This window comes from Petromyzon marinus, chromosome 4, assembly GCF_048934315.1.
Source record: "Petromyzon marinus isolate PM22_M1 ecotype Great Lakes invasive population chromosome 4, UKy_Petmar_22M1.pri1.0, whole genome shotgun sequence".
Taxonomy (NCBI): Eukaryota; Metazoa; Chordata; class Hyperoartia; order Petromyzontiformes; family Petromyzontidae; genus Petromyzon; species Petromyzon marinus.
The window spans coordinates 13,734,214-13,762,068 of record NC_133670.1 but is presented as its reverse complement, the minus strand read 5'-3'; the positions used below and the strand labels follow the sequence as shown (position 1 = coordinate 13,762,068).

The following is a 27,855-nucleotide window of genomic DNA, read 5'->3' as shown; positions in this document are numbered from 1 at the left end:
TCCTAAAGAAATTCGTTTCAATATAGCTGATTTATAAGTGCATCGCTCTAGTGCCTTCCTAATATCGGAAGAGTGTTCCAGACGGCCGCAGAAGTGCATCTGAAAGTGCGCGTTGCAGTGGCCGTCTACCCAGCAATATAAATGGGTTACACCAGAGTTGGTATATGAAGCAGGTCGTGTTTGGTGAGGTCAAGTGTGGGCACCCCCACCTCTTCTCAGACGTCAAGCCACTGTCATGGGAGCGTAGACCAAAACTACCCTCTCGAGCGGTTCTCTTAAGCTCCGTCGAGTGTTGGTTCCCTTTCCGACAGCATTGGCACGAGCAATCAATGGCAGGGTTGCGACTTTCCCTCTTTAACCGTTCACAGGTGGCTCTGGAATGCACGTGGGTTGGTGTGGGATTCACAAAGCCAAGGCCAAAGACTTCAAAACTGTCCCTGAAATCTGTCGTTGGTGACCAAGGACTGGCCTCCAGGATTGCACGACTGCAATGACAACTGTTAAATTAAACGGATATCTTGCTTAATTCTTTTTACACTTACACTGTGGGAGATCTAAACCCCGCTATCATCTGTATACGAACACATTTCTAACAAAGCTATTCTTGTACCAACAACATTTACTCTTAGAGCATTGCTTCAAATATTTTTTTTTACTTTGTTTACCGATGTCATAAACATTTACAAAGCTAGCTCTGGTTGCTTTCATACGTTCTGTGCAGAACTTATATAATTTAATGATAAAAGGAGTGATACAAGTCGCATTGTAAGAGCAGTATTGTATAAATTGTTGATCTGTAAATGTGTAATGCATTGTGCCGCTGCAAGTGACATTAGGTTACATATGTTTAGCATCAAATACAGTGTCTAATGTAGGGTTTATGCCGATTCACGTTTATAGCAACGTTCTTGAATGCGGTTGTGTTTAAAGCGAATTGCACATCATCCAGTATCGTCTTAGACGTACCATATACACCGTTTCATTCACAGTTTATGGTAACAAGACAGGCAAATAGCTATAACACTTTGGGAAGGAATTTGGCTTTATCCTCAGTTTATTTTTTCGGCGACTAAAGAATAATTTCATTTAGTGGTTCGGAATAGCATTTCTCACAAAATGTGTACAGTGGATCCCCTTTTAGGGAAATGTTTACTTTTATATACAAGACAAGGGAATATTGTCCATGCATAAGACTATATATTTTATTCAAACACGTGGACTAACCTACTTTGTTGAGACAACAAAGTTCTGAAGTTTATATAATGTAAATTGTTGATCGACAGTTTTGTTACAGAAGGAAAAAACAACAGCATTCACAAAGTTAAATGCATTATTGATAGGCTCATTTATTTATTCACTTACATAATGCAGGGGAAGACAATCTCACGTACAATACTTCGTGATCCTTAGATGCTAATTGAGAATAAAAACAAAAGTGTGGGGGTCTACACAATAATGGAACAAGTGTACTTTCATTTTCTTCCACGGCAGTTGCATTAAGACATGCGCAGTGCGTAATTAGAGCGTGCAGGCACTGTCTGGTTCTATGAACTGTTGCCCCTGGGGTATGGTATGTCTGTATTTTGCGGTTGCTGTTTGGTAACGTGCACATGTTAATGCTAGGAGTGGCATACTTTGGTCGCATTTTCTGGGTGTTTGGGATATCGCGATACGAATCACTGTGTATGGTGTACCTGGGTGTGCCAGGAGCAGAGATGATCCACTTCATACAATGCAAATCAGAAGTGTAACAACTTCAGTGTTTTAGCGTCACAAAATGCCTTAATGCTGCCCATTAATGACAGTTCACTCCTTCAGGGAAAAAAATATGTTTATCTTATAACGATCTTAAATGTTTTAACGATCCATAAAGTATGTTTTTTAACGGGTTAACGATGGATAGAAAACATTTGCTCAAAACAATTTACTTTGAGGCGACACATAATCCCTTGAACTTTTAATGTTGTTCATAGTTTATTTTCTAGCATCTTCAATTGTAAAATAACGAAACTATTTGAATACAGGTATCGCTTGATTCATGAACGTTCGATTTACGAAATTTCGCGTTCACGCAATTGGCAAATTATGGACACTTTTCGATTTGTGAAATCGAATTTCTGCGTGAACGAAATTTCACATGGAACGTGCCACAAGATCCAACAAGAAGCACCCGGGAGGCTGTAACATCCATCCGCGACATCATCACGATATCCTTACAGTGCAGCAGTAACGCATCCACATCACCTGTCCAGGAATTCCAACAGGCAGATGTTATATTTGTTTTAAACCCATTGTTATTCAATCGTTTTTAATGTCTGTTCTTTATAGTTACTTTTCTATTATATATGTGTATATCTTAGGTTAGGAGTATAGATGTAATGACTGTCCAAAACACATTTCCTTATTTTTAGTATTGAATTCATGGGAATAACGATTCCGATTTTCGAAATTTAGTTTTTCACGGCGTGTTTTTTGAAGAACACATCCCTTTCGTACATCGAGCGATACCTGTCCTAGCTTAGCAATAAGGATACCAACTAGCAATAAACTTGTGTACATGTTTTATTTTGTGTCGGCATAAAGCATGAATAAACTACATTGAATAGTAAAACACTCATCTATATTTAGCTAAAGCATGAATTATGTTGAAACAGAGCGGCTATATGTAGCTACATTTCCACCAAAATTGTAATGTAAAAAGGTCTGCCTGTGGACATATATTACTCATCATAACGAAAACGAAAAACACAATTGGGCTTAGTAGGGGTGGGATTAAAATTCGCATGCACAATCTTATTTTACTTTCGGAGCTCTGCTTTGCGCAACATTTTGGTGGAAATGTATGAGCAGAGAGGCCTTCCCCTTATCATGCCTCTACTCGTTCCCCCCATCGTCCTCTTCCTTTCCTCCATCATCTTCCTCCACCTCCATGAGTTCCACCAGCAGCTCACCAGAACAAGAATCCTCTCCGGCCGCGTTCACGGCCTTGCAGGTGTACCGGGCGTCATCTTCTGCCAACACCTCTGTGATGGTGAGGGTGCACGTGCCATTCTCCTCGTACTCCACCTGCACTCGCAGCGTTTCTTCGATCACGTCATCGTTCTTGTACCAGGTCACTTCGGGGTCAGGGTTGCCTAACGTGGTTTGGGAACAGAAATAACACGCAACTCATTATGCTCTGATGTGAATGTTTTTTGGGTAAGAAAATATCACGGTTAAAAACCATTATGCAGTGTTTTTATATATGTGGTTAATGCTGCATTTCTCAAATGACAAAACATTTAATTATACTTCACCTTCAACTTTGCACTCAAACTTTGCTGCACTTCCCTCCACCACCTCCACATCACGGAGAGTCTTGGTAAAACGTGGCTTTATTTGCTGAGCCCCATTATCAGACTTAACAGGGGGTTCTTCTTTCTTTTCTTCTGAAAAGAATAATATAATCATAGTAGTAACAAGGATAATTGGACCATTTCATTTAGCATACCTTTGTATACTCTTCATACAAGGACATGTGCTCACCATCATGTTTACACAGTATTTATTTACACAAACCAGAGCGAGCATAAAAGAGTGGTGTGTGTAATTTACTGATGACAGCTGAAACGCCACTGCTGTGCCAGGAAGGTTGTGAGTAAAGACACGCTCATTATTGACTGTACTGGGTGGCCTGCAGGGGCTGCCCTGCAGGCCACCCACTCACAGGGATGGATGGCACCTCGCCGCTTGCGTTACATAAGCTGAAACGCACCTTAAATGTTTGAGTCAGTGGACATTGCCTTTGCTGACATTTAAACTGATAACACTCGAGTATGACATTCAACGCTAGAGGAAATCTCTTAAGTCCTTGCTTGTGCCGGGGGCCTGTATGCCGACACGAGCGTGAGCAAGACATCGCTGGGATGCACCTTTACCTCTCTACATTTCTTCCTGCATTTAAACAGCGAAAAACCCCCTACAAATATCCGAATTAATAATCATTCTGCATTCGTTGCAAGGCAAGCCGCATAACATGCACGCATGATATTTCCAAATGAATCTGGCAAATGTGCACTGCGGTTGGGGTGTGTGTGGGGGGTGATGAAGCATACCGAAAAGTCGAATCTAATGAGCATCAGCTGTCCACCGTTACGCGAGCCTGGTGGGTGTCCTCTGCACACGTACCTTTCTTGACCACGCCGAGGTTGGCTTTGCAGGATGTTTTCCCCGCAGAGTTCTCAGCCAAGCAGACGTACTGGCCGGCGACGTCCTTCCCAGCCTTCGCCACCGTCAGCGTGCACGCGTCTCCTGCGTCGACAACGTCGAACGGATCGACGAACAGACGCGACTCAACCACGTGCCATCATCGCCTCTCTCACTCTCCCTTCTCCGTCTATATCTATGCGCCGTGCGGGCAGTGAGAGTTGTCGAACGATAGATACTCCGCCACGCTGGTAAATGCGGGTTGGCGAAGGTTGGGGCCAGTGCAGAAAAAAACCGTGATTTTTATGCAGCGATCCTACACAATTGTGTGTTTCTCTGCATTATTGACGTTTCCACTATAGCCCCAAAGCAACGCCTGTTATACTATTTTTGCGCATGGTGGTCACCAATCCAAGCACTATCCATGCTCAATCCTGCTAAGCTTCCCAGGTCTGGCTTATATGCGCACTTAAACTCTATTACTAAGGCACGAGTTGCGTCAACACACACACGCTCACTCACGCACAGGGCACGGCGCACCTTCCTGCGAGATTGCGACGTCCTTGGAGGGGCGGACGACCTTTCCGTTCACGGTCCAGGAGATTTTGGGCGCCGGCTGACCCACAACCCGGCACTGAAGCACAACCTTCTCGCCCTCGAGCACCTCGGCGTCGGACAGAGCCTGCGAGATCTTGGGCGCAGAGGTGGCGACAGCCGGAGCCTCCTTGACCTTGGGAGCAAAGTGGCCTTTCGCGGTTTTGGAGGCGTCCAGCGGCTTGGGCTGCTCGCCTTGGGGGCTCTGCTTCGGCTGCAGGAAGATGTTGCCAGAGAGTTTCTTCGGCTCGGGGGTTTCTTTCGCTTTCACGTGGTTGTCGGGAGATGCCCCCGCGGCCGGCGGGGTCTTCTTCTTGTTTAGCACCGCTCTGAAGTCTACCTGTGGGCTCGGCTCCACTTTGGGCTTCGTCTGATTTAAAGCACGAAAAGCCATGGTCGGTGTGGGGGCACGCGTGCCGTCGAGAAGAAGTTTCGGTGGTCGCCTTGGGCTTTTGACTGACTGCGCTGCCCTGCTTGTCTGGGTGGGGATGCCTCCTCCTTCTCTGTGTCTCGCCCTGACACCGCGGGGCTGTACAGCTCGCGAGAATGCCGGCTTTCTCTGCAAACGGGAACCCCGTGCAGATGGATCACAACAAGGCATGCCTATATAGGGATAAAAGTTTCGAACATGGCATCACAGAGGCCCCCGCGCGGATTTTCACTTTCAGTAAATTCCGCTGGCGGAATACGAAAAGTGTAATTTATTTTTGAGTATCCTCTGATGCTTGTTGTTGTTGTTGTTGAGGTTGGATTGGTGCCAATTTTAGAAGCAAGATCAAAAGTTTCGATGAACATTTTTATATAATGTAATATAAACGTGCTTTTTTCACTTTTACCGGCAGTCTTTCATAGAATGTGTTTTTTTAGAAGACTCCCATCGCGTGATTAATTGTTTTACTCCTGAGGTTAAAACTTCACTTTGCCCGCAGCTATTACACAAGAATATATGGTAACACTACCTCGTTAATCATCATCGTGGGTATTTTAGCGTCTCTAGCTTATACACACTGCGGGACTTACAGGATGTTTGACAGCTATCCTAATTGAAGGGGGTGGGGATATGAATGTGCAAGGATATTGGTAAGGACATGTGGATGTTACATTACACCACGCGAAAGCATATCCAGCCCTTTGTCAGTCCATTTGCTGGATGACAGCCTCCCCACGCTGCGCTGCTCGGTGGAGGTTATATGACCATACTTCACCACGCTGATCAGTGCGGGTTGAAGGCAGGGAGCATAGACGTGGGAGCATAGACATACCATACAACACTATGTTTGTACTACCCTCCTGCTGCCCGTCACGTAGCCCCGTACGTACTTTGCCAATCCGTTACCACGTACAACAACAAACTGTTCCCACGCACAACAACCTGGTACCATGCACAATCTTCTTCAATCTTCTGTTGTGCATGGTAACGTGTTGGATACTACAGCCACAAGTGTACCGTGGGCTATAGATTGTTGATATCGAGTCGAAATCTACAAAGTGCAGCACCCACGGAGAGAAGGACATGTTAAATCACACGAACAAATGCCGCTATGGCTAAAAAGCAACTCAATTCACGGGGACAGAGAGGATAAGAGTGGATCCGTTTCTCTGTAGGCAGCAGAGATTGACGGGGTTAGACATTGCGAACAGCGTGGGAAGGATGAGAAGGAGCATCCCATCCACTGTTCGTGCACCGTAGTATGTTATATGTTAGATAACGTATACAGTACATGTAAAGTAGAGTTTGCCTCGATATAATTTTCACGATACGATATTGAGGGTCACGAAACGACGATTATCGCGACATCAGTTTCCGAGGACGAAATAATTGTATCTTAACATCCGCGCGTTGATCTTGTGTCCTGCTTTCATTCTATAAGGTAAATTGAATATGAAACTCCCGAAGGTCGTGATATCATATAATCACCAAGCCGTCAATTAGTCCGATTAATATTATAAAGTATTCGTATAATGTGTGATATATATTTATTAACAAATTTTAATTTCTGTTTTGAGTTTGTTATATTCTGGATATCGTGTTAGGAATTTAAAACTTTAGGGAACCAATTAATGAGCAACGATCATCACGATCTAATGATATGTTGCACAACGGACGATACGATTTTTGGTGGATCTTGCATTGTACGATATATCGCAGTATCGCCAAATTGCAATAACCCGAGTATATATCGTACCGGTTATGTATAGTGTGCTCCAGACCGATTCGCATAGACTCGAATTAAAACCAAGCGATGTGACTGCATGTCCGCTGCTGCAGTTTTGGGCCATGTAAACCAAATCCCAAACATGGTCTTGCTTGCAGAAAAGTCCCTATCTACGTATGTCGACTGGCCCTTATTTGGACAGACGCCCAATTTGTCATGAGAAACGAGAAAGCATCTGACGTCTAAATCAAGGGGGTTAACGGGGCCCGTCGTTGACCTTTTGCATCCATTCCGCGCGTCCATCTCGGTTATTCTGAAAATCCTTGGCTGTGTTGTGTAACACACTTCCTGCTTACCTTGTATACAACTGAATGCGACCCATAATTCTGTTTAACGTTGCAGGTCACTTCATGTGGCGTTACATTCACAAGCCTGTGTGACTCCACACAAGTGAGATATGCAGATTGCACAATCACTGTGGGTTGGAGGGTCATGCGGTGATTGAGCCTGAACAAGACTCGCATCCGATGGGCATAGAGGTGCAGTATTGTCGGAGACAGTACAGCAAACAGGTTTATTATGTTTTAATGTTTTCCCAATCTTCTTCTCTAATTTTTAATCTGGGCACTCAACACAGAAAAATTCAGCAAAAGAAAACGTGGCCAAACATCCAAAAGCAGGACCTTCTTGAAAAAGAGATATGAGATTGAGTTAAGCATTTATGAGTAAACTATGTTGTGGCATACGTCAATTGTTACAAAACTACCTTTATAAGGCTGAGCAAAAAAATAAAACAATTGGCCTCTTAAAATATGGCAAAAATGTTGCGATCTTCACTAAAGCCTTGATGCGTATTCCATTGTTTGTATGCTGAAGAAGGCAGCGTGCCGAGGCTGTATGGCCCCACATCTATGTATGGGAATTGCTAAAGCGCACCCTTGTCCACGTCAATGGCAACTTCTACGTCAGCGAACTGTCAAGTTACGGATTTATATGGACAAAAAATAAGCAGGTTTTGTCTATAATGGCCACCAACTTTTGTTTAATCTGCAGCCGAAAGTAAATAAGTAACATCCGTTGTATCGATGTTTATGCGTGCTGCACTCCGCACAGAGTGGGTGTCCCAAAATGACCAAAAAATTGCCAGATTTGGCTGGAGGATGTTTACAGTACAGTTATCTCGCATCGCTGCCTCTTATAATTATGGATTTTTGTTGCAATCTATTCCAGATTATATTTTCTCATTAAGGCATTAAACGAATACTGGTGTGCGTGTTAATTGCACCAAAACTCCGTGCATGCAGATGTTGGTTCTCATCTTCACATGTGGTATAACAAGATGGGATCAGATGATGGATGAGGACAAATACACATTAAATACGGAGCAATAAATCACGATCCTAATCTGACAGCAACTAGAACGTGGCAATTAATATTATGCTGCGGCTGGACATTTTCAAATTTCACTAATTATTACGATGAACCCCAGCTGAATAATTTACAGTGCTATATAAGGGGTACCCAGAGAAATGTCCCTGTGATTGGTCAAAAATGCATGACAACCAAATAGCTTTCTCTCTCAGTGCATTACTGTGCCGTGGAAGAAGGTTCAGTTGCATTGATTTGTGTGTACGCAATGCTTGGCATAGTGCAACCATGGGAAGTTTGCTCACCTGACAAAACTGATGTCCAACTGGCAGGACTGCTGAAATTAAGACTGTATAGAAAATTCAAACTTGAGAGTGGAGAAATCAACTGGACAAAAAGAGTAATTGAAGGTGTTCTTGGGGAGGTTAAGGAGGAGAGAAGTTAAATAAGAATGCAATTTTTTCCCTAAATATATACATTGGGCAATCGTAACGATGGAAGCTTGATAAATACATTTCTGGAAGGGTATTGTGAAAGAGGCCAAGAGATGGAAAAATATGATTTTTGCTTAAATTAAAAGAAGGGGGGTATTACGGTGAAATGATAAAGAAAGATCAGGTTCAGAGAGAATGGAGAAAGTTTGTACCAACGGCCTGCCATTGGGCATTTGATTTAAACAGATAAGTGATGGCAAAATTCATAAATTTGGTCAATCACAAATGAACACATTTAGATAATACACTATATTATCTATAGCTGGCCAATTTTATTCAATAAACCCAAAGTGCATTCACAACAACAAAGCCAGCATCACAAGACATTCATTCGCATGTTTTATTGTTAAGTGCTAATCCATTATAAAGTAGCGAAAACAAATTATCTGATGGAATATTGCATATATTAATTTTGACTACTCATCAGAAACTGTAAACACATCAAGCATCACATGCAACAACAGGTGCGAGTCAAATAGTGTACTTTATTGCAGGATATTGTGAGTAAAACTTGCATTTATTGACAATATCTGTTAGTATAAAATATGTAACCATTTGGTATAAGCTGTTAATATGTATCAATTAAACTGAAGCTTTGTGCTTCTAATAAATGGCTATTTTCGATGACAAACATCAATACACATTACCGCCAATTACTGGTAACTGGACATTTTTGATAAGTTTCACTTAAAAAAAATCGTTGAATGTGTTTTTGTTCTGGTTTTACATGAAAATTAAACAGATGTACACCATAAATTATAATATCACGCAGGAAATAAGATTTTTGAAGTACCCTTTTCATGCAAAAAGATACAATGTGAAGTCCCAGTTACAATGATGCTAAAAGTAGTTTTATTTGTAACATGATGTTAACTAAACACATTTGTGGATTTATGTTTTTCAAATCAAACTATTGCAAGGCACAACTGTTTAAAAAAAGTACATACTGTAGCTTGAGGGCATATTTAAACAACCCTGTCCTTACCTAAAACAGCGTGCTAAATTTGACTTTTTGCAAAAATTCCATTATTTCTTACCATAGAAATGTTCTGTAGCATCAAGCAAACATTCCCATCAAGAATGTAAGTCCTAGAACTATCACTACTATTATAATTAAGTAAAAAAGAAAATAATTTATGCAAATGTATGCAAATGAAAATGTTTCTATGACGGTGCTATCGAGTTGTGGGAATATTTCGCTCACGGACGCACGTAACACGTCACACAGCATCAGCCCGAGCGACTTCGCCAAGTGGGCCAGCCTCACAGCCCACTGGGGAATCTGCGATGAAAATGATTTCCCAACAGCAAAACACGTTTACCAAAACCGCAAAATCGCATTTGCTCTTCACCAACACACTCGCTTAGCAAATCTCTTTCAGCCGTCCTAGTATCACTTTCAGCAGAATTACGCATGACAGATTTCTCTTTGCACTTCAGCTCTCGATGGAAACATAGCAGTACATGCATATATAATCAAGGGGTCCTCTAGTCTTTAATAATTGTCCTAAACTCATACCCCCTTCATCACATATCAGAATCCATCTTCTGAGTAAAACAACAAATATTATAAGTACATGGTGCATTTATTAAACAGAGGAATGCATACATGTTTTACAAGTTGATGCTCAATGATACAATTTATAGAACGAGAATTATTTTATTTCCGCATTAGTTCATTTATGTGTGCATTACAGAAAAGAATACTGAAGAGATATTGTACAAATATAGATGATTTTTGTAACCATGTTTAGGAGCCAAATATAGAAGATACAAAAGTTTTTTTTTCGTTTGAACTTTGGACCACAATTAAATGTGGATGGCTTTTAGTAGCATTGTGTACACAATATTCTTAAAATAATCTACCCAATTATCTCCACATCGTATTTGAATTTTTTCAGACACTTCTTTATGAAGATGCAAACAATGTAAATGTAAAAATAACATTAAAACGACAAACTCCATTTTGGAACATTATCTACAGTCTAATTTAGTTGTTCTCATAAACATGTTGCAAAATAAAGTCAATATTTTAGCAATATAATTAATCTGCTTTATACTTTTTCATGTTGTAGAAACCACAAGCCAATACGGATGAAAAAACACCTGCAAATCTCCATCTTTAAGTGGTCTAAACATTAGATACAAACGCATTACACCGGGAAATATCGCTTGATTACTATTTAAAAAAAAAAGCAATTACGCAATTAACTCAAAACATTACCAACATATAATTTGTGTACATTCTTCATGAAGCTTTAAATAATGGCCTTGCATACCTTAACAGAAATATATTTAAACTACCTGTAAATATATTAACAATTTTTTTCTCAGCGTGTTCGTGGTGAGAGGATAAAATAACTCAAATTGTAGTTTTTCAACCATTATTTCAGTGTTACTATTTCTATTGCTCGTTGCGCCGCCCATTTTGTTATTTATTGGCGAGAAGACGCGCAGAGCACGTGGCCTCACCAAGGCCATTGATGGCTTTGCAAATGAAGGTGGAGCCGTTCAGCTCCGAACCATCCGTTATGATGAGGGAACAGTTGCCTTCCTCGTCGTACTCGATCTGGAGCTGACGCGACTCCTTGATAGGCTGCCCGTTCCGGAACCAGATCACCTCGGGGTCTGGGTAACCTGGCAGAGGAAAAAGGAGGTGTTGAGTACGATGGACTAAAGGTTTGCTACCTATCCCAAACCCAAAAACAAACGTGTCCATTTGAATTAAAAAAAACATTGTAACAGCATAACAGTCAATCTAGCAAGAATGATGACGGTTACACGTATATATGATAAGTTACACGTCATTTCAAAACGTTATACTGAAACTTTTCCTGGGAATGTGATGAATTCCGACAAGTTTATTTCCCCAGTGTCTATTTTGTACGTGTGATTCATTTACAATAAGTGCACGATGTTTCACACAACACCAAGTAAAAACAATAAGATAAAAATGACCTTCAATCTTGCACTCAAACCTAGCTGACGAGCCTGGCACCATTTTGGCATCTTTCATTTTCTTGCTGAAGTATGGTTTCGTTTTCGATTTTTCTTCCGCAACGCGGCTGAGTGGATTCACTGTTGGTGAATCTGGTGTCACTAGGGGGACACAGTAGGAAAGCAAACCCCTTCAGTTATTTTACAATTGCTAAAATCAAGTGTGCAATCACATTAATCCATTATCAGCTCAAACCGAGATGTATGAATGGACATCGCTCAGCTTTTTGCAAACGTGTTTAGGTAGTCCTTATTTGTTTACAATGGCAATATGGACGGTTGTTAAATGTTGTTCCTTTAATAAAACCCAAGTCTCAGATGTCCTTTAATTGAAAAGACAGTACCGGTATTATATGAGGTAGGCTTTTTGATCATACCCTACCCCAAGTGGCCTTCTGAGCATTTAACCATGTTTGTGCAAACATAAGTGACAAAGCTTGATCTCATCTTACCAGATACATCGTTAATGGCAGGTGGAGATTTTGGGCTGGGAGGAGACACACCAGAAGTTCGTTTACCACCAATCCCCAGCATCGCCATAGATGAAAGTCTCCCAAGTGCACGTACAGCATTACCAGTTTTCTGTCAGACCAAAATATAAACATCTCACCGATTCAGAAATATTTTTTTTTTACTTACGAGTGTGTTTAAATGCTAAAAATGCATTGCATGATGGTGGAACCGTAATTTCTAAAATGTATGTTCACACATCCGACCATTTCACATATCCGACTATACCTCAATCCTCAGTGAGCCAGATACGCAACGTTGTAATGTACATATGAAAAATCGACGTCTAACGTTAGCTATAACAATGGCTTCATGAAAACAAAAAAATAAAACACGTATGTTTTTTCCATAATAGAGGTGTTTGGGTTAAATCGCGTAAATATAAACCCGCCATCACTAATTAACAAATCTTACCTTAGTAACAAACATTACCCTAGTATGATTACCTTAGTAAGGTTTGATTTAATTCTCATACTTCACATCTTTAAGGATGCGTCTTGGAATTAACACTCGGAGGACGGGAGCAATAATACACTTGTTGGGGTATCCCCTTGCGGTGTTTGCAGTGCTATAATTTAAACCGTGGCGCTGCTGGACCGCGTTTTACCTGCCACTTCCTTTTGGTGAGATAGCGCTTCATCCTCTCCTTTGAGAGCTTCTTGGCTGCCATGTGCTCTGTGTCCATCTGCAGCCAGGGATGCTCCACACATTGTGTGCAAGTCAGACGCTCCCTGGCAAAAGAATCAGTTCAGGAATCTTAAAACACTACGGGTACAATCGCATGCAAAGTGCTGTAGATTCCGGGGCGGCTAACACAAGACGACATGTACATGCACAGCTAATTTTGTGTCAATCTACTTCTGGGCCAGTAAATCTGCGTGACCATACTTCACCACGCTGGTCAGTGTGGGTTGATGGAAGTGGTGAGCGTCGTAGATGTGGGAGCATATCGATACAGTACAACGATACATTTTACCGTACTATCCTCTCCTGACCAACACGTCGTACAGTTCTGTAGCACCACCTACGTCAACCTGTCATGCACAGTAGTCGCCCATCCAGGCACCGTCTAGAATCAACCCTGCTCAGCTTCGGAGATCCGATGAGATCGATGACATTCTGGGTGATTTGGTGTTAAGGCAGCACAATGTTAAATGCATTAATTTGCTTAGGTTATTGACTTTTACTGTACTGCCCGGTCACATATTCGTGATTTTTGGTCTCGTTCATTTTCAAAAGCTATTTAATTTTCATTAAACATTTTTGTTACATAATATCCTCATTGTGTCTCTATTTAATTTTAGATTTGTACAAAAACACTTTACAGACATGCAAAAAAAACCAACCACGACGTTTGTAGCAATTGGAAGGCAAAAAGTAAAGACGTACAAATGAAATCGCACAAAGAAATACCTTACTTCATGTTTTTCTGTAGAAGGTGACTGATGAAGTCTTTGGAATCTTCAGATATTTCATCGAAGGCCTCGTCGTCAAAATCCCACGTGGCCGATGTGACGTTTGCCAGGGTTTCGTTGTCATTGTCACCCATCAATGGGGACAAACCACTTACGCTGCAAACGAGGCAACAGTGAACGTTTGGTGAAGACGGTAACCACTGAATAAACTCGTGCAGGGAGAGGTGTGCAGTGCTGAACGAACCAGGAATGTGTTAAATATGTTCCGTAAAATATGAGGATAAAACCCATCACAATGTGGAAAATGTATGCAGACCGGAAACAGTTATATTTAACAACAAAGGCGTGCTCGGAAACAAGGCCGAGTGTATTGTATACGCAATGTGGTGGTCACATGACACGTATGCAATGCAAGGCATAATGGGAGTTGTGAGCACAACTTTTGCGTCTCTTTAAATCTAACTGAGCAAAATCAATCATTAACGTCTCAAACGGACTTACAGTATGTAACAGATGACACCCACGCTCCACATGTCAGTAGCATATCCGATGGGCTCGTAGTTTATGACCTCAGGTGCCACAAATTCTGGTGTTCCAAACATGACCTTCAGATTCTTGACATTTTCTTTGAAATTAGAAAAAAGTAACGAACGTACGTTAGAAAAATGGCACCGACAGTGTGCGTTTTAAAATGTAGATGATGAACATTATACAAGTTTTGAGGAAGAGGTACAACAAAGATTCACCGGCATGTTGCGTTTGTACATTGCAAAGTGTAGTATGCATAGTATCAGTACATGTACAGCTCTTTTGTCACTCCACTGCTGGATGAGGGCCTCTCCACATCATGCGGGTTGCGGGGGTTTATTTGACCATACTGTACCTCCATGCTGGTCAGTGTGGATTGGTGAAGGAGGGCAGCATAGACTTGGGAGCATAGAAGTACAGTACAACAGTGGATTTTGCTGCACTGCGCTCTACTGCCCACAATATAGATCCTTAGCGTTATAACAACCTGAGGTGCACGGTGGTGGCCCATCCGAGCACTATCCAGGCTGAGAGATTTGACAAGGATGAGGTGCACTCAGGGTGATTTGGTCATAAGCGTTGTTTAAATACCAATACAAATACACATGCTCACATGCATGGTCTAATTTAAACGTCTCTCCATGCTCAAACATTTAAAAGCATTCAAACGAGCATGGGGAAGTGTTCAAGCCTTGATTAATTTGTGGAAATTCTACATTCCGCTGGCAGGGGTCTTCAGTTCCACAGCACAACCACAATAAAGAGCGTATATTTGTCATATATATGACATATATATGACAACACGTGTCTTGTGCGTCATAAGAAACCCGGCTGGAGTGTGGTTACCCAGTTTGCGAGCCAGCCCGAAGTCGATGATTTTAATGCGATTGCCAGTCTGGTTGAGGCACATGATGTTTTCTGGCTTGAGGTCCAGATGCACGATGCCCTGCCGATGCATGAACTGCACCCCCTCCACGATCTGCCGCATGTACTTGATGCACTCTCGCTCTGTCAGCTCAAAGTCCTCGTCGATGATGCGCTCAAAAAGCTCCCCTCCAGAAATTCTGATTGCACGTCCAATGCCAACAAAACGACAATTACCTTTTACAGCGGCCACGCAAGCCATGTCAACGTTATTCATTGTTTACGCATTTCAATAATTGTGCAATAAAGGTATATGGAGATGAAATACTGGTACTTACAGTTCCAACACCATTATAATATCTGTTTTTGACTCGAATGCATCAACACACTGGACCAGCTTGGGATGATGCAACGAGTTCATAAGAGCAATTTCTTGATGAATACTTTCCTTGTCCTTTGCTGTGAGGGCCTTTATAAACTTTCCTGCAAAGGTTTTCCCACTTTTCTTTTCCACCAGTTTGAAAACTTGTCCAAACCGTCCCCTGTTAAAAGTTTACAATTGCGTCCCACTGTGCATTAATGCCCATTACTAAGCATATGGCACAATCAAGTTATACTGCATATACCAAAATAATGCGATGGTTATAAGTGTTTGTGAATAAGTAAAAACGTTGTTCCATATAAAAATAAAATGAATAAAACTTACGTCCCGAGGCGTTCTTTGACATCATAGAGATCGTTTAATTTCTTGTTTGGATTGATAGAAACGTGTCCGTAATCACGAGTTTCATTTTCCTTTTCATCTAGGAAAAGAATAACTCATTATAGTATAAATTATTGCATTATATCAATCATGTATGTAAAGAACAACTGATGCATTAGGCCAAAAAAAGTGTTCATACGAACCATCATCTGAAAACTCCTCTTCTGCTTTAACTGCTATAAAAACACAACCACACCAAAATATATTATTGCATTGAAGTGTTTTAATGCATCAATCCACCATGTATCTGTATTTAAACTCTCCTGTGATCTCATTGGCACAGTGACAATTTTTAAATGGAGGCCTGGTTTAGACAAACATTTTTTTTTACAATGTAGAAGATTCAGCGCAAAAACTTAAATTATTCTGTATCGGTAAAGGTGCATCCCTGCAATTGCTTGCTCACAGCACTGATGGTGGAAGGGCCTCCGCTAGTGAATATTTTGGCCTACTCTCCCATGCTGGGTAGACATCTTGGAAGAGGTGGGAGTAAACACAATGTGCCCTACCACGTGACCTACCAACTGATTAACTGTGGCATACCCATATATACAGCTGGGTGGACGGAGGCAGGATGGTTTAAGAAGCTTGCCTATAGTTTCAACTGCCGCGCCTAGAGATTAAACCGGCGACCTCTGGATTGCAAGTCCAGTGTGTTAACCATTATGCTATGGAAACATCCTATTAGCGTATGACCTTTGGTTATATAAAATGTACGTATAAGCTCACGAGGGAGAACAAAAAAAGGCAACATTTGGAAAACGTATAATCACTGCTAAATCGTAACGGCTTAAATTGTTACTCAAATAAGCATTCCTTTGGCGATGAGGTTAGAAAATGGGGAGCACCATTGACGATGCCCGGTGAGACGAGCGGTGACTCCTGGCTGGGCTCGCTGATGCCGTAGATGTTGGCGGCGCGCACGCGGAACTTGTATTGCTTCTGCGGGTCGAGGCCCTGCACGTTGTACGAGGTGCTGTGGCACGTGGAGGTCAACTCCTTCCACCGGCTCTCCCCCTCGCCCTGCACCTCCACCGTGTAGGACTGCACGAGACTGCCCCCGTCGTACGTGGGGCCATACCACGAGAGCGTCAGTGAGCTCTCCCTGATGTCCGAGGCGCACGGTTGGCCCGCGGGAGGCTCCGGTTTATCTGCAGCAGCGACGGGAAGGTTACGTTAGCTCAGGGATCGGCAACCAAAATAACAAGAAGAGCCATTATTTTCGAATTCGGTAAAAATAACTAAATATTTCAGAGCCGCAATGCATGTGAATACGAGACGGTCCTTAATAAATAACGTCGCCATGCAGTTCTTAAAGATCCGCAGATTGTCAACCCCTGCGTGAGCTGAATTTCGGTGGTGGTGTAATCCAGCTGCTGCTTTCGAGATGGGATTGGTGGATTCCAAAGATTTGGTCGTGTGCCTGGCTGAAATCTGAGGTGGCCGCTAAAAGGAAAAGGGGTGTCAATTTGTCTGCTCAGACGTTTGAGCGTTAGCCCATTGATGTGCAAACTTTTCTCTGGGTACTCTGGCTCCCTCCGTCATGCGAAATACATGTGAATCAATTGGTCAAACGGCCAAATTTACGGCCCCGCTGAAATGAGGTGTTTAGATTCAGTGGGACCTTCCCAGATAAATGAAACACATTTGTTACTTTAACATTTCCCTGGATGGTTAGAGGTTTGGGTCTTTGATCTTTTGATAAACGTGAACCATGCCACTGTACTTCACACACAAATTATTGAGGGCCAGCAGTAAACCATGTCCTTCATTTACAGCACATTACCACTAACGTGCATCACTTACTGCAGCAGTGCACTTCAGAGCGATGCTGAGAGCAGAGCCATATATGGCCCATGACGCACGGAGTGGAGAGCTTTGGTTTCTCGTATGTAGTCGCTGCTTTTAGTATAATTACATGTAAAAGCTACATTTAAAGGTTCACAAACACTCACCTCATAAGCTGCACCAAAATTTGATTTGGCTCTTCATATATATGATATGAACGTGCAAAAGTCGGTGTTTGTGCAATTGCTATCGTGGCTACAAAGAATGACACTCACTGTTGCTGTCAGTTTGTTACAAGGTGTAAATTATATGCACAAAACCACTGGAGCATCTGCAAATGTTTACATGTCCATTATATTTCATGAGCAGGGGCATGAGCAGGAGCTTTCACAGCCTACTAAGGGAAATATATATTTTTTTTCATGTCATGCTTTTCCTAATATGGCCTTCGGTTAACAAAGTGATCTACATTCTTGCACTAAAAGCTCACGGGTTATGGACACAGATTATTTTTAGAAGAAATACCAGTTTATGTCTGTACAAGTGTAAACGGTGGCACACACAAGAAGTGGAATAACAAGAATAATTTGCGTTTGTTGTATTAAATTCTATAACTATGGCATCAATCTAAAATACAGCTGCCAACAATTATATTGTTACAAGCACACCTTTCGTCAACAAACACGCGCGTTCATGTAATGCACACGCGGAGGCGTTTGTGGTGTGGTGGCAGTGCTAGCCCATTGCTGACCTAAGTAAAAATGACCTTTGGACGCATCACGTGACTACAAACACTATGTAACTTAATTATATTATAGTTTACATTATGATACCTTCTTTGCCAGTAACAAGATATAGGAATAAGTTTTACCCTTTTAACTGGTACAAAAACTGACACCTTTATTCAAGGCATCATGTTTGCAATAACCACAACACAAGCAGTCAAAATGCAAACAAAAAAGACAACTCTGATAATAATATGCACTGTCCCAAAGACAGTGCATATTATTATCAGAGTTGTCTTTTTTTTCCTTGGGACAGTGCATATTATTATCAGAGTTGTCTTTTTTGTTTGCATTTTGACTGCTTGTGTTGTGGTTATTGCAAACATGATGCCTTGAATAAAGGTGTCAGTTTTTGTGCCAGTTAAAAGGGTAAAACCTATTCCTATATCTTGTTACTGGCAAGGAGGTCTCATAATGTAAATGCTCACCCCGAGCCCTCAATACTCTGATAGTGCGCTGTTTTTGAGTTGTACGCCTTTTGGCGTCTTCTGGTCCAACACCAGTGGAGACTAGGCTCTAAGGAAAGCCGTCTCGGGTGTGGACCAATCAAATTCAAGGACAGTGCATATTATTATCAGAGTTGTCTTTTTTGTTTGCATTTTGACTGCTTGTGTTGTGGTTATTGCAAACATGATGCCTTGAATAAAGGTGTCAGTTTTTGTGCCAGTTAAAAGGGTAAAACCTATTCCGATATTCTAGTTGTGTGAAATTATTACGTGAATAGACCAATTATAATTAACATCAGTTGAAACTGTTTTTAGAAGCACAAGCTTTTCATTGTTCCTACGAAATTACTTTTGAGCTAATCTTTGCTTGCACCCCTATTTTTTTTTATATGAATCTGGGCTTCTTGAACCACTCGGGGTGGGGTGGGGTGGGTGGGGGGGTCCTGAACTTTCCCTAAGCTCGCGTACACCCAGTGCCACCACCGGGTGACGTACGGCCGCTGTGCACCACTTCCTACCGACGATAGTGACACCGACGAGCGCCTGGGTGCTCCCGTGCTTGTTCTCCAGCACCAGCGTGTAGCACCCGCAGTCGTTGTGCTGCGACGAGGAAATGGTGAGCCTGCTGCTGCTTGCATCTTTCGTCTCAATCTTAAGCCGCCCACCCGCAGCAATCTGGCGTGCAAAAACGTTGGATTGCATCACGTCAGCCAGCACCGCGGAAGGTTTTCCTTTTTTTTTTTTAAAAGGCTACGTACGGAGAGGGTCACACTTCTACGAGTGGCTGTAAAGCAATAAAAGTTTAATTTAAAAAAAATATGAAATCCACCAAAGGATGAGGGCTTCCCCGCGAGCACATGGGTTTGACCGATCATACTTCACCACGTTGGTCATAGGAGGTTTGGCGAAATGTTAATCATGTTGAATAAACATTTCAAATGCTCAGAGAAGGATGGAGAAGTATTCAGATTACTTGGTGGTGCAGTCACTTGTGGAAAAATTCACATTCCTATGGTAAGGGGCTGTTTAATTGAGAGGGCAACCATTTTTGATTTAAAGATTTCCTGATTGCAGGGATTCATATTCTTGGTTCTTTCGGTAAAGTCACGTAGAAGGGAAACAATAAAATAATAAAAATATAAAACAATAAAATTCTCACGACGTTTCGACTGCAACACAATGCAATCATCATCAGGTGTGAAAACCGCTGCAAGAACATTTTCTTGTTTTATATTTTTATTATTTTATTGTTTCCCTTCTACGTGACTTTACCGAAAGAACCAAGAATATAGGGCAACCATTGTTGATTTCCCACAAAGTAGTACTCATTTTATGGCCACAAGGCTGTGGTGCTCACAAACAGAGGACCATGAGTAAAGTGTTCAGCCACGGCAATATCTGGCCAGGTGCAGTATTCTGGCCGGGTACAGAGTATACATCCACCACTTATTATTTTACGGAGTTTTAACATCCGTTGAAGACCTCACCTCCTTTTTGAACCTCAGCCAAGAAGCCTTGATGGGCGGCGTGCCTTCAAAGGAGCACATTAAATCCACCATTTCGCCAGCTCGAACCTTCATATCCTCAGGGAAGCGTGTGATCTGGGGTGCACACGCTGTAGAGTGCGTTGCATCTACACAGATTGAAACAGCATTACACATGCACATAACAGCCTTGTATGATTCATAATTTAGAGTATGCATGAATAAGGCTTGCTGTCTCTTCGAATAAATAGAACATATATACAATACCTGGTTTAGCAGAAATCTTTGGAGTGGGTTTCTTTTTTGGAATGACTGGTCCTGATGAACATTAAAGAAAACATTGCAATGTAAGCTTGGAACATTGTAGATTCATGTTTTAGTTTTAAACTGAAATCTAAAACAAATCAATCCAGATACACAATTTAATCGACGCTCTTGTGCATAGAGGGGCCTGTGAAAGTGCCTTTGCACAACAATAACAATGTGACACAATACTAATGTTTGTGGCCAGCTTGGTGGTCCTGCTTCCGCAAACCTCTGCCGCTAACTACCAGGATCGCGTGGTATGTCCTGACGGCTCAGAAGGAGCTGCACAAACACCTCGGAAGTGGAGGGCTCTGTGGGGTAATTTATCTGTCAGCAATTAAATAACATGCCTGCCTTTCATCACCGCAAATTGCAGTCTGCCTTTATAAACAGTTTAATGTTGTGGCTCTCCATTCGACAAAAAACTCCAGAGAAATGGGAAACCGATAAAGCATTTGCAATGTAAAATTATGAATTAAGTTACAAAAGGAATAATGTAAAATATGTCTATATTTATTCAAATGAGTGATGCAACGATTTCACTTACCATCATTTTCGACTGCACTGACTTGACTTTTGGGTTCGTTGGTTTTTAGTTTTGATATTTTTGGCTTGACTAAAGATGCTGGATCTGTACAAGGAAATAAAGAAACATTATATAATTATTTGAGGGAAACACTTTAGCTAATTTTATGAAATAAATTAATATACAAAGGAAACATTTTGCATTTAACTGGATATGAAAACCATTTGAAATAAATGACAACTTCCATGTACGTATACATTAAATATATTTTAAAAATGTAAATAACAAAAATCACTCATACTTTGGACATCACTTAAAAGGTAAGTTATATCTAAAATAGGAGCCACAGACATGATTCAACAAATCACTTTCTCAAGTGGACATCGACCAGAGTGTATATATATCTTCGTTTGTCCATTCCATATTCAGTAGAACAAGTAATTACATCCCCGAGTGGCCTCTGGTTGAACAACGATCATGAATAGTTACAGTTTTACCATCTATGTAGACCATGGCCGATGTCTGTGCTTTTCCAGCTCGGTTTTCGACTGAGCATGTGTACTTTCCCTCATCCTCAGGAAGAACCTCGTCAATCGTCAAAAGGCAAAGGTCACCTACAAAAACAAACCCGTACAATTGTTGTTTAACATGTGGCATTGGCATTCACGAGCCTCGTAATTACAAATAAGCACATACACTTTGTGAACATCCAGAACACACAGCAAGGCTTCGGGAGACAAACGCACAGCAAGGCGTATGGCGAGCCGTACCTTTCTGAGTGATCATGATGTACTTGGAGGGTTTCAGGACTTTTCCATCGACGCTCCACGTGTCGGTGAGGGGAGGCCGCCCCGACACGCGGCACTGCAGCTGGAGGCGCTCGCCGTCCAGCACCCGCGTGACACGCAGCGGCTCCGTGAACACGGGCAGCGCCTGCTCGTCGCCGCCACTGCCGCCACTGCCGCCGCCACCCCCCCGGGAGATCCCACCGGGGGACACGGTCTCGCAGCACCCGTTGGAACCCTTCGTACAGCCCTTAGAAGATGCCATCCCTCCTCCTCCGCCGCCTGCAGACTCCGTCAAGCAGCGAGCCGAGGCCGGGCGACTCTGGCAGCGGGGGCCGTCCTGCGTGTCGCACTCCGTGGGGCAGTGCTGTGGATCCGATTCGGAGCAGAGGCTGCTGCTCCCACAGCCAGAGAAGCAACCAGGGTGAGACGTCTCCGACGAACACTGCTCTGGCTCTTGCTCGGGTGGATCACCGCAATCCTGTAGGTGTATCCGGCGAAAACTTGGTTGTTTGGGTTTTGGCGCCGGAGGTGGTGGCTTACGTGATGGGGCTTTCTTGCAGGCCAATGTTGCTCGGAAATCCACTTGTTCAGCCTCGCGTTCCTTTATCTCTTCTTCACACAGGGATTTTGTCTTTACTCGTCGCGAAAGGTTTCCACGGAAGTCCAGCTGCTCAGCCTCTCTTTGTTGACTCTCTTCTTCGGATGAGTGCTTGGTAGAGCACGATTTCTTGGCCGCACCACTGAGGACGCTACGGAAGTCTTTCTGCTCCGCCTCCTGCTGTTTCTGTACCTCCTCCAAGCGCTCTTTTGTTTGGACCTTACGGCGCAGAACACCTCGGAAGTCTGTCTGATCGGGCTCGGATCCCTTGCATTCCCACTGCTGTTCAGGGTTTTCTCCACTCGGGCTGCAGCTCTGCCTAACGTTTGTGCTGGAGCAAAGGCTCTCCGAGTCTCTTCCCCTACAAGGCAAAAAGAGTTTTGATCACACAGTTGAATTGCTGGCCTGTGAACTGGAGCCAGCTGGCTGCGCTCCCAAGTGACGTTTGTTTAAATGAATAAAGCCAGACACTGGGAAAGAGGCAGCGAACTTGAATTTGCATCGGTTACCGGTGACTGCTAAGAGCCCTTTTTGAAATGTAACCATGCCGCATGAAAGCCAACGTCTCAAGTGTGTTTGAATTTTTGTCAGCATCAAGCATTACTTTTAATTGATATCACACTTACCACCTTTGGTGTACGGAGCCACGGCCTCCACCCTCCTTTACCACCAGAGATACTGTGCAGTTTGACGAGCCAACAGTGTTTCTGTGAAGAGCAAAAAACACATGTAAATTAATATCGCAATTTATCATTCAACTCTACATTTATTTCAAAATAAAATGACCTACCCCAGCATGTACAAACACAGGTTTTAACTGTATGCAGGTTTCAGCAATTTAGCGGAAAGTGGAACTAACTCAGAATGACAATCTCAAAATAAGTCTTGACAGCTTATTAGCTCTCAATGGATAGTGATCCATGAAGCGATCTCCCAGTTGGCTTGTGTGCCCTCCACAAAACTGTGGGAAAGAGGAAAGTGCCCCGCTCTCGCATTCTCTCTGCCCAAACCTGCGTCATCGGCAGGGGAGAGTTGCACCGCCCCAGGACCCTGAGCTACATGTGATTATATGTAGAACCAACTTTACAGTTACCCTCAGGGGCTTCGTTTTCAGCGCTAGAGAATGTCCAGAGTTTATCTTTCCATCAAGTATAGAGGGGAAAACTGGTGGTGGTGTATTTGTCCCGTAGCTAAATAAAGCTCGGAAGGGCACTGTTTTTGTTTCAAATATTTTCCATAAAAACAGGACAGATAATAACTTTAATTGGGGCATTACGGGCGAAGACATTGCAGGTAATTTAATCTCACTAGTGAATTGGTCGCCTTGGGCCACCAACAGTATGCTCACGCACTAAACGCCGATTTTTATGGCAATCCCTGCATGTTTTCCAAATCTGATGATATTTTTACAAACTCCGTCCATAGGTGGCCAAATTCTTGAAATATTTCATAGGGTGTAGGAGGCAGTGTACAGTTGCCATTTATTGCAGCTGATTGCTCTAAATTGACCTTGTAAATTAATGAGTCCAAACTCAGAATTCCCAAGTAGAATACTAAAACGATCAATTATGCTATTAATAAACACATGTTTCATCGTTGCAGCAAGATTTATTTTTGTGTTGCGAGAAGAGCACCACTTATGTAAAGAAATGTCAAACTGATCAAAAAGAGTCCACAGGTATAGCAGCTCATGTACATTTCAGGAATTGTTTTACCTTTCAGAAATGTATTACAATGTCCATTAGCAGAGAACAATAAAATATCGCTTCTCACTGAGCAGCCTGATCAGTTGATGTCCCCAAACGGGAACGAATAATAATACAAAACCTCTCCTTGACCATTAATCACTGCATAAATTAGATGAGGGGTGGAAGAGTGGTGCAGTTGTTACCACACTGCGGTATGAACCCAGCGACCTGATTTTGATTCCTGGTCACGGCGAACATCAGTGGCAGAAGTTGGTGAAGTATGGTCAAACAACCTCCACGTTCCAACACGGCACATTGCCAAAATGCTCAACATTATTATTTGTATTTCTTTACATTTGGAAAATGTGTAAAAGCACATGCATGTGCTGTTCAATCTTCCTTAGTATAGTTTCCCACTACAAAAAGAGTTGCAAGCCAATGGAATATATTTAGTATTTTGAATCTGCTTCATCATTGCAACTTGTAAATTGCACCACTGGCCATTGTCTCTAAAGTCTGAAGGAGCTCAGCATGGCCCATGAGCATGGAGCCCATTTGATTTTTACTTGACTCACTTTTTTAATTGTAAAGTAATAATATTGCTATCATCCTTAACTAACAAGCCGAACGTATCTTTTTTTTTAAAAGACCTGTACCTGTACAAACACAACTGATAAAATGACAGCAACAATGATTAAAACGAAATAACTATAAAATAACACATAATGGCAAGACGTAAGACACTGTAAGATTAATTTAAAATTAAACAATCACTGAATATTAAATGAATTTGACAGTGGCAATATCAAGTGTTCATAAATACATCAGTCCGAATGAAAGACAAATCCCATGTGTAAACATTAGACCAGAGCTGAAAGCTGACATGCGCATTATTATTTCTCGCTGTAATACTGCGACAATGTCAATCCATGTAGGAGGAGCATGCACAGCCCGTTTGTCAATTCAGTTGGATAAGGGCCTCCACATGCTAAACAGGCGGTGAGGGTTATTTGACCATATTTCACCACGTTGGTCAGTGCGGGTTGATTAACATGTGGAGGGATCACACAATAAATGGGTTTTGCTGGACTGCCCCATGTTGTTCACAATACCTACTACACCTGTTGTTACGATTGATGGTTTCCCATCAAATCACTGTCCAGGCAAGGCACCGATTAGCCTCCGAGGTCTGACTGGATCAGGTGCATTTTGGATAATTTGGTAAAAGTGTATGAGGAGCATTATGCGCAAAAGACAGATTTTGTATAAGTATTTGCAAGACGGCAAAGAAATGTGGAGGCACATCACTATCTTAGATTTTGAGGATTTGCCCTTCGAGTTCATAAATTAATTAACTTTTGTGGCAACACGTGAGCGGACACAATTGAGATCAATTTTGACCTAAGTCCGTCAGAGACGAAAGAAAAACCGCACCGTACGTCGCCAACCGTGCTAATCGGAGGTGCGCGTTTACAAACGGCGCCTCGTGGAGCGGGGTCACACACGAGGGAGAGGGACTCGTACTGGATCCTGACTTCGTAGAGTCCCGTGTGCTCGGGGGACACGTTGTGCATGACCACGGAGAAGACGTCGCCATGCCGCTGCAGAACGGTGTCGCCTCCCGTCGACAACAGTCGCCCGTCCCTGTGCCAGGAGACGGAGGGGAAAGGATCGCCGGCGACGGCGCACGACAGCAGAGCGCTCTGCCCCGGCGCCGCCTCGGCCGGCCGGGGCTTGCTGATGAACCAGGGCTGCACGCCATCCTGGGGCTCTGTAAACAGTGCAGCAGCAACAGCAGCGGCGGGCGGCGGAGGGTTCACGACAGCCGGTGATGCATGGGGGTCAAAGGCAGGTTAGATCAGATTAGTGAGATGTTATAAACAGGACCAAAGCGTATTTATTTTTTATGTTTTGTGGGGATCGTGACCTTAATTGGATTAACGGTACGGGACCCTATTCATAACACTGCTGAATATCATTTTCCAGTTGTTGGCACCAAAGAATGTGACATTTATACAATGTATGTGGCCGTCTTCCTTTAAACCAATATCGATGTTAACTGCGCCGTTATACACGTGTTGAAAATACCACGAGCCAAGTATTGCAGTATATGCATTCCACAGGAACATTCTAAACTGCTGCGCATAGAACACAAGCAAATACATGAATGGCGTGTAAATGTTAATACGATACAAATAGAATATTGAAAAGATATACATACACATTATAAATATTCTGGATTCTGTGCATTGATGTTATAGTAGTTTTAAAGAAAGAGGCACTATTTGCTTTAGCGACTAGTCCCATACACATATATGTAAACACTGAAAGCTGCTGTAGTGTAATGGTTAGCACACTGGTACAATTTAGAGGTTGTCAGTTTTAAATTGGATCTCCTGCTAGAGGAGGTCCTTCCACCAGTTGGGGGCATGAGCACGCAATTGCAAACCTGCATCTTGTCCAAATTATCTTCACCCACACAAAGTTACCGTCGTAATGCAAATCATACACCAAGTAAAGCCTTGCTGAAACTTGAGAATCTTTAAAAGGGTCCTGGAATAATTGGAATGTTTGGCCAATGTCACGAATGAGTATTTCGCAAGTGGAAGGACACCAAAGTACTCACAGAAGACCCATAAACACGAGGGAATAATGCTTCAATATATGCAACTATCACCATATGAGAGAGTTACACTCCAGGCTGCCATCGCTGAACCATCTCACAGCACAAACCTGCTTAGCTTCACAGCGCTGCCAAGTTTGGGTGTATCCGAAAGTGATTTGGTCTTATTCACTGGTTATTAAATTGCGTAACTACAGCGTCAGTGGCAATTTTGACATTTTGAGAATAAAGTGCCTAAATTATGCACTGGCTTCCATTAATTTTCTATTAGCCACAGTTATTTCTTCATATCGTGTTACCGTAGTCTGAGTTGAATTTAGCACGAGGTCTTTTTTTAAATTTGTATATAACTCTCAACTCGTTTAGTTTGCCTCGTGTTTGTGTGTGTGTACATAATAAAATAACAAAGTAGACATTTCAGCTGTTTTTGTTGTTGTTGTGAGTGGTGTCTTTTATTGTGAGTGTGAACGCATGCGCAGTGGCTCCCGGGCAGCCATACAAACCCAAAGATTCGACTTCAATTCCTGAAAACAGCTCACATCACTTGCTGAGTGATATCTAAACTGGTCCTGGGCATTCCCCTTCACCAAGGTGGTGAAGGAAGACGAGGTGTATGGAGGCCTTCATCCGACAGTGGATTGACAGAGGGCTGTACATGACCATTTATTACAATGAACAGCCATCGTATTTCTCACCAAGTAAGTGTTGCTTTTGCGTTGTTGTTGTTGTTGTCGTTTTTGTAGGGCCCGGATGAACCATAAAAAAATCAGACGTGCATCACTGCGCTTTACCCAAACGTACAGCCTGGCATATTCGTGTCATAGCTAAATATTTGTTGATTTAAAACGTTGTGTTCAGAGTTCGTAGCAACCTCATGGCTCTGATAAAAAATGGAATCATTAACAATCTCCAAAAGTAATTTAAATATCGATGATTAATGCCTTCCTTC

The 27,855-nt window shown here is 42.4% G+C and overlaps 1 protein-coding gene across 4 annotated transcripts in view; it reads right to left on the bottom strand.

The window, feature by feature from the left end:
• Nucleotides 1-1,326: 1,326 nt before the first annotated feature.
• MYLK (myosin light chain kinase) overlaps nucleotides 1,327-27,855 on the bottom strand; it is a 66,008-nt gene continuing 39,479 nt past the window's right edge. For 3 of the 4 annotated variants that reach the window (XM_032946101.2, XM_032946098.2, XM_032946102.2), the window contains exons 15-33: nucleotides 25,808-26,054; nucleotides 23,222-23,302; nucleotides 21,980-22,956; nucleotides 21,707-21,823; nucleotides 21,231-21,314; nucleotides 20,645-20,695; nucleotides 20,381-20,526; nucleotides 19,412-19,568; nucleotides 16,723-17,025; nucleotides 16,018-16,050; nucleotides 15,818-15,914; nucleotides 15,450-15,653; nucleotides 15,094-15,311; nucleotides 14,221-14,344; nucleotides 13,723-13,875; nucleotides 12,912-13,035; nucleotides 12,247-12,376; nucleotides 11,756-11,896; nucleotides 9,124-11,434 (exon numbers count right to left, since the gene is read on the bottom strand). In XM_032946101.2, the coding sequence (XP_032801992.2) occupies nucleotides 11,229-11,434; nucleotides 11,756-11,896; nucleotides 12,247-12,376; nucleotides 12,912-13,035; nucleotides 13,723-13,875; nucleotides 14,221-14,344; nucleotides 15,094-15,311; nucleotides 15,450-15,653; nucleotides 15,818-15,914; nucleotides 16,018-16,050; nucleotides 16,723-17,025; nucleotides 19,412-19,568; nucleotides 20,381-20,526; nucleotides 20,645-20,695; nucleotides 21,231-21,314; nucleotides 21,707-21,823; nucleotides 21,980-22,956; nucleotides 23,222-23,302; nucleotides 25,808-26,054 (3,593 nt within the window). In that variant the 3' untranslated portion in view covers nucleotides 9,124-11,228. Of the gene's footprint in view, nucleotides 3,012-9,123; nucleotides 11,435-11,755; nucleotides 11,897-12,246; nucleotides 12,377-12,911; nucleotides 13,036-13,722; nucleotides 13,876-14,220; nucleotides 14,345-15,093; nucleotides 15,312-15,449; nucleotides 15,654-15,817; nucleotides 15,915-16,017; nucleotides 16,051-16,722; nucleotides 17,026-19,411; nucleotides 19,569-20,380; nucleotides 20,527-20,644; nucleotides 20,696-21,230; nucleotides 21,315-21,706; nucleotides 21,824-21,979; nucleotides 22,957-23,221; nucleotides 23,303-25,807; nucleotides 26,055-27,855 lie in introns of those variants that run through there. The other variant, XM_032946103.2, reaches the window with a different exon arrangement.